The 6,697-nt window shown below is 52.2% G+C and overlaps 1 protein-coding gene across 7 annotated transcripts; it reads right to left on the bottom strand.

Annotated features, from left to right (window-relative positions):
* On the bottom strand, positions 1-6,479 carry CCDC113 (coiled-coil domain containing 113). Of its 7 annotated transcripts, none has more exons than XR_006169364.1 (10): positions 6,158-6,478; positions 5,495-5,615; positions 4,984-5,145; positions 4,744-4,899; positions 4,411-4,491; positions 4,078-4,230; positions 3,794-3,901; positions 3,254-3,409; positions 381-2,639; positions 1-153 (listed from the first exon to the last, which is right to left on the bottom strand). XR_006169364.1 is itself a non-coding variant. In XM_042821796.1 (10 exons), exons 1-10 carry the CDS (start codon positions 6,220-6,222, stop codon positions 102-104), a joined length of 1,194 nt encoding a protein of 397 aa, XP_042677730.1. In that variant the 5' UTR covers positions 6,223-6,478; the 3' UTR covers positions 1-101. The 7 variants fall into 7 exon arrangements, 1 of the variants encoding a protein (XP_042677730.1); XM_042821796.1 differs by having other exon boundaries at positions 2,500-2,639; XR_006169368.1 differs by lacking the exon at positions 1-153 and adding an exon at positions 2,743-2,814 and having other exon boundaries at positions 2,555-2,639; positions 2,916-3,409; positions 6,158-6,479.
* Between the last annotated feature and the right edge of the window lie 218 nt (positions 6,480-6,697).

Here is a 6,697-nt window from a genome sequence, read left to right as displayed (position 1 = left end):
GACATGAAATGACTTTATTAAATTAAAAGCTTCAAACTTTCTGTAGGCATGTAGTTTGTGCTGCTGGGAATAGGCTCTTCAGAAATAGCACTCTGGTCCCACTAAGCTGAACCTTGGCTCTTCTCGAGGGAGGGATGGAGTCGGGATGTTCCACTGCAGGAAATAGAGGGCATGAGTCAGTACGTCACTAGTGCTTCCCCTTCCCCCAGAACGTGGGCAAGGCCCAGGAAGCCCAGGCTGCTAGCATTCCCAGGCCCTGTCAGGGAAGGAGGAAGTTTCCAAAACACTGCTGAGATCCCCTGGAAGCTGGATCTTATTGACATCTATAAATAGGCAGAATATCTTTCTTTCCACCAGTGCCTCTGCGAGGCTGTTCTTACAGTGTTTCATGTGCAGATTCAGCAAGGAATGATCATGTTCTTTAGTCCAAAAGCCTCCAGGAGAGAGACGTCACTGTCCGCCCATTGGAAGCCACTAAGTGGGACACAAGTCATTACTGCTGCTGTTTTACTACCTGGCCACAGTCAATGCTGAGCCTTTTATGTGCTCAGGAGAGAAAATATCTGTGACACTCCGCCTGTGACTGCAAAGCCACAAATGTAGACCTGCTGTCTGCCTCATCTGCCAAGCTTGGAAAAGCAATACATAAAATTAGGCTCCCAAGGCTACCTAAATAGGAAGCCAAACAAATTTAAAGATTCTAAATGCCTTTAGTTATTTTCACGGCATCCAAAAAGGAGAAAACAAATGAGTTGCTTGTTTTCAGTGCCCTTGGTCTGTAGTTTAAGATAATAGTTAAAACCATCTATTTTGACCTTCTGGCCTAAGTAAGACAGGCAGGACTGCAAATGCTGGTTTCAGAATGAAGTGCTGTTTGGCAATGGAATTCTTAACGTAAAGTGAAGAGCATCCTTCATTTGTGTCACCAAAACATTACAAAAAAAAGCCCTGCATGCAGAACCCCTTGTATGTAAGTCCATCAGGAAAACATCTCCTTGATTCTCCAGAGGTGAGAAAACAGCAACCAGATCCTTGAGCCATTTATACTTGTCCTTCCCATCAAATCTTTCTCAGCAGATGAGACCAGAGCCCAGAAGGTTTCATAACCAGCCCAGTGAGGTCAGGCTCTGTCACCCGAGCTGCACTGAGCCTGCTGCTGGTCTGAAAGCTTTTGAGTATTGTCCGAGAGCAGACTGCCTTCATGTAATGGTCTATCCAACCGCGATGGCTTCTGAACACAAAACCTGTGGCATTCTATAATCCTTCCTATCTCATCTCTTTCAGGCCTTTGAAAATAATTTCAAAGTCTTTCCATTCCTATGATACGCCTCTAAATTTAGCTACTTTTGGCTCTATGCGGACGACCCGTTCTTTCTTCTTTCTATGCAAGCCCACTAAGATTTTAGTATTAATGGGGTTTTTAATTGTTCTGTTATGAAGCACATAAACACAGAGCCCTTTGGCAAGGGCACACATTAGAAATAAATTGAGTTCTCATCCTTATAATAGAAAAACAAATGCAGTATGGATCTGTCCGTTAGCCAAGGGCATGCTTGCCCCTTAGAGAATGGTACAACCACACGAGCAGACCCCTGTTAGTGACTGCTGTTTGCTTTTCCAGACAGACCTCACTCTCCTGCCTGCCAAAACTGCTTTTCGATGGCTGCTACCATAACACACTGCTGTGGATCAGCCTGGCCCTGGGTGCCCCTCTGACATTGTTGCCATACTTCCATGGCTCATACGTCATCTCCTGCTTGAAGGACTCTGTGTGGACACTACTTCTCTGCCCTGCTCAGAACCCAGCTGCCACCTATCTTCCTTCTACACAACACACAGTGTGCAATACAACCCCAAGTCTGAAGCAACCTTGTCTTTTGTATGGAAGAATCTATGAAGGATGAAAAACTCCATCTGGATACAGAGCGAAGAATAAGAAATTGTGGATTCCGCTGAATTCCATGAGATGGGAGAGCAGTGGGGCTGCTGTAACACAACCTGGCTTTTTCTCCTAAAAGGTGACCCTGGAAACCCTGTGAGGTGCCAGACTAAAGGAACTGAGATATGGCTCCTGAAGGCCATTCTCAGTGACAGTGGCATGAGGTGCTATAGGCCGTTCCTGCATGCCCTGGTGTCCCACTGCAGCAGGGATCTTGGCCACAACTGAGAGGGCAGGAGTAGATTGTCAGGGCACAAGCTGAGCTGCAGCCTCCACTCACAGAATGAGAAGAGACCTCTACACAGGCAGCAGTGGTATTTCAGGAAGGCGATTTCAACCCCAAGGATGAAAAGTGAATCCCCAAACTCATCTAAGGATGGGCGACTTGGGATTTACTTCTCCCACAGTGAGGAGATGCTTCCTGTCTCCAAGAGCAACTGCACTTGAAAGCTGTGCTGGGACTGACTGAAGAGGTAGACTCACAACAGAGCTGTGGTTAATTTATCATTTCATGCACAAGTGGTTTCAGCCCCCTGCACCTCTCAGGGTGCTACAGTTACCCATTTGATAGCACTTTTCCCCACAAGGCCGGCTCCCCCTGCAGCTTCCGCTGCTTGCCCGGAAGCATCACACAAGGCAGGTGCAGGTTACCAGACATCTTGACTTGGTTCCATGCTCTGTGGTGGCTTTGCAAGGTCATCTGCAAGGGGGCAAAGGAGAAGATCTAAATGAGTTCAGGCAGCAGTGATGTGCTGGGGAGAAAGCTGCTGTATGGCATTCCCCTGCACCCACCCTGTTCCCACCTGCACTCAATGCACACTGCAGCCCACGGGCTTTGACAATGCTCGTCTCTTATCTCCACATCTCCTCCCAGGCTGCAGGAGTTGTGCCAGTGCCAGAGACAAAGATACTGTTCTTGCAGCTTTGTCATGAACTCATGTTTGTTGGCTCTTAGCCAGATAGAGCCATTCCTTACCAGGGAACAGTGAAGATACAGATGAGGAAGAAATGTTTGAGATCATCAAAGAGAAGCACCAGCACTGGGGAGCCATCGGCTGGCTGGGGTGCTGCAACCAGACACATCCCAGGCACCGTGTGTCCCCTTCTTACACACCCTTCGGGTTCCAGCATGAGCCCAGCCTGATGGAGCAGCCTGTCGAGTTACGTGCTGCATCCTCACCTCCAAGCTCAGCTGTTAAAATTCAGTCTCTGTTCTGGGAGTAGGGAGCAGGCAACAGGAAGAGCCTCCAGTGCTGCCTGCAGCAGCACAGCAGGAGACAGCACCCAGCCCACTCCTGGTCCCATCTCCCTCACCTCAGCAATTGCCACCTTCCTCTCCCAAGCCTTGATACTCTTTTCCAGGTCAGCAACAGCAATCATTGTCTGCACGTAATTCATCACAGGAGGGGTGCTGTAGTCTGACAGCTGCTTCTGCAGCCACCCAATGAGTCTTTCCTCTTTGGCTTGTTGCTGCAGGAGGAAAAGTGACAGAGGGCAAGGACAGGGTAGGATAAAGGAGGGACATGATGCGATGTACCCACCCATGCCTCCATCCCATAGTGGAGCTGCCCAGAGGTGGCCCAGCGTCCATGTCCCCAGACTGTAACATCTGTGCTACTTCTCACTAGGAAGGACACTGCTGGTGAAAACCTCAAGGAAAGAGAACTTCAAAAAGGCAGTGGATGGACCCTGGAGGGGTAAAATCCACAAAGGAGCAAAGCTGCCCATCCCCACCCACAGCAGCAGGAGCTCCAGGACTTATTCTCACTTGGGATTCAAGGCATGCAGATAGCTATGGCCTAAAAAAAAGTCCTCTCAAGTGAAGTCTCAGTGATTCCTAAATTGTTCTCTTACCTCCTTCACAAGAGTAGTATTTCTTTCGATCTTCTCCAGCATCCCTTTCCTCTGGGAGATGTCTTTCATCAGAACTGCAGATGTTTCCATGGCATTGTGCAGCTTTTTCTGGAACACAAGAGCAGGACACTGGCAGCAGGTGCAGTGGCAGATCTCCAGTCCCTGCAGAGCCACTGGCATACTTGGACTGAGGAAGGGAAGGCTGCAAGAGCTGCTGGTCAGCTCATGTGTGACCATGGGGAATAGCAGGAAGGACAAGTAGGGGCACTGGGATCTTCACTCACCTTCCAGAAGTTGAGGATCTGGATCTTCTCTAAGGCCAGCTTTAGCTGCTGCAGCTCCTTGTTCTTCTCATCAATCTCCTCCTCATACTGTGCTTTCTTAACCTGCAGCAGCTCTGCATGGACCTCATGGAGCATGTCTCCCACCTGCTCCTTCTGCAAGCCCAGGGAAACAGAGCTGCAGAGTACTGACCGAAGCTCAGACTCAAATAAAAGAGCTTCACTTGATGGGGAAAGCAGACTTAAAGCGCACGGTTATCTGCCTGGCTGCAAACCTGAGGCTTAAAGAGAAATGTCAGACAAATGTCCCATACTGGGTGTCCAGGCAGCACGCACCTGCCTGAGCTGCTGCTGCAGCTTCTTCTTGTAGCTCCTGAGAAAATTGCTTTCTAAGCGCAGCTTCTGTCTCATCAGATCCTGAAGAAAAAAAAAACAGATGAGAGAGTGACAGCAGGGCCTGGGAGGAGGCAGAGCACCAGGCCCCATGCTTTACTGTGCGCTTTCCCTTTGTTCCACCTGCACTGCAGCCCTCACACCGCTGCTCTGCCTCACCTGTGCTCACAGGGTTAGTTGCTAAGATAGTCTGAGAATATGAGGCAGCTCATGTAGGGGTATGGGAACCTGAATTTTCAGATGGACCAGGCTCAACTTCTGCCATGCTGCACTGACCCTCTGGTGGTTCTTCTCCTCCAGGTATCTCAACAGCTTCTCAGAAGCTGTGATGCTCCCTTTCTCGTTGGAGATGGTTTTGACAATGTCTTCCTCAAAGTCATTGACAACTTTCTTAACATCAGCCCACCAAGCATCTGCTTCTTGTATGACTGCCTGTAGTAACGAAGTCACATCACAGTCAAAGAGGTGTGAAAATCCACAGTGCTGCAGGATGCCTCGCTATCCTAAGAGCTGTACCTCGAGGTCATGCAAGGTCTCCTCCGAATCCTCCTCCATCTTCTGAATGTCACTTTTCACGTCCAGCAGCTCCCGCTCAGCCAGCTCACATTTCTGCTCCACTGTCAGGGCTCCAAAGTAGGCCGATGAACTGCGCAGCCTGGATCTGGACCTGCCACGTGTCTGCAACAATTGAGCAACAACGCAGATGCCAAACCAGCACCGGCCAACTGCTGCTGCATTTTCATGTATTCCCAAAGAAAGTAAGTTAGTGTTTAGATAGCAGAGGAACAACGTGCACTTGGCAAGAGGGATCTGGGTGTGGATGCACAAAGGTCTGGATGAGCTGGGATGAGGACAATCAAAGCATCCCGGCATCATCCCCCCTGTGTGTTCAGTTTCTCCTTCAAATCACCCAGCCTGGCATGCAGAAGAGTGAGTGAGCCCACACCTACACCTAGAGGCCCAGCACACCTGTTTTCGAGTTGGGATTGGGGTTAAGTCACTCTTCCCAATCTGCCCCACTCCATACCAGTATGGGTACCATCTCTGGTGGGGAGCTGTGCTGTGGGAGGTCCGTGCTGCTCAGCTTCATCTTGTGGTACTGGTTCTGAAATAACTCCACCTTGACTTTCAGTAAGTCGTTGGCATGGCTGCAAAGTGATGGATGTGTACTGTGACAGGAGCAGTGGGCAAAGGAGAACAATCCAATGCAAAGCAGATCCCCCAAAATGAGGGAGGCTGCAGGTCTCCCTTCCAAGAGCCAGGACACAGAAAAGAGCACCTTCAGAGCTGCCCCTGTTCCAACCTGGACACAAGGGGCTGCCAGAACCTGGGCCAGGGGCCTGCAGGAGGGATCCTCAGGTGGCCAGGGGCGGCTTAGCCTCTGTGTCCTGCCCCCATCCCCGCTCCTGCCTCTGTCCTATTCCTGCTCCTGTCCAATTCCTGTCTCCGTCCTGCCCCTGTCCTCCTGTTCTGCCCCCGTCCTCGTCCTGCCCACGATCCTGTCCCTGCCCTTGTCCCATCCATGTCCTTACCCCTGTCTTATCTCTGTCCCGGTCCTTCTCTGCCCCTCTCCCTGCCTCTGCCCCTCTCCCTGTTCTTGTCCCGTCCCAGCCCCAGCCCCTGCCCGGCTCCAGTTACCACCCCGTGCATCCCCTCGCCCCGCCGCCCCCAGCCCGGCCCCAGCCGGTACCGCTTCTGCTCCAGGCGGTCCCGGAGCTGCGGCAGGGGCAGCGCGGCCAGCTCCTGCTCCGCCATGGCGCGTCCTGGCAACGGCTGCACGGGGGGCAGCGGAGGGAGGAGAGGGCAGGACGGCTCGCGGAGCTTCCGACGGCCGTTGATCGGTTTCGTTTGTTTCTCTGCTTGCTGGCGCCCACGGGTTTCTCTCGTTCCCACTCATTTTGCAGAGTGGAAGTTTTTATCAACCCAAGCAGGGGAAATGCACAGCGCCCGGTGCTGCGTGAGCCCGCACCACGGCAGCACGCCCCAATGGCAGCAGTGCAAAGCCCCGGGGGCTCCGCTCCTGCCCTCGGCCGGGCGTGCGCTCGCGGCACTGACACCGCGTTAGCTTTGCTCCCCAGCGCGTACGCGCCGACGCGCACGCAGGAGCGCACAGGCACATTTCCATCGTTAGTTACCGCTCCAACTCCGCAAGCGGCTCCGCGGCCCAGCGGTGCTCGGGGCTGCGGTTTGGCTCGGGGCCGGGCTGAGCGCGGCGCCGTGCGGGATTCCC

This window comes from Centrocercus urophasianus, unplaced genomic scaffold, assembly GCF_019232065.1.
Source record: "Centrocercus urophasianus isolate 14NV4802_14NV808 unplaced genomic scaffold, USGS_Curo_1.0 seq_2, whole genome shotgun sequence".
NCBI lineage: Eukaryota > Metazoa > Chordata > Aves > Galliformes > Phasianidae > Centrocercus > Centrocercus urophasianus.
Note: the sequence above shows the minus strand (reverse complement) of the source record. Positions and strands in the feature narration are given on the sequence as shown.

Bases quoted from the DNA above. Each gene is read 5' to 3' on its own strand.
- CCDC113 (XM_042821796.1), bottom strand. From the start codon at position 6,222: ATGGCGGAGCAGGAGCTGGCCGCGCTGCCCCTGCCGCAGCTCCGGGAC. The intron at 5,616-6,157 runs GTACCGGCTGGG...ATCACTTTGCAG, and splicing joins GACCGCCTGGAGCAGAAGCG to CCATGCCAACGACTTACTGA. The intron at 154-2,499 runs GTAACTGTAGCA...TATTTCCTGCAG, and splicing joins GGAAAAGTGCTATCAAATGG to TGGAACATCCCGACTCCATC.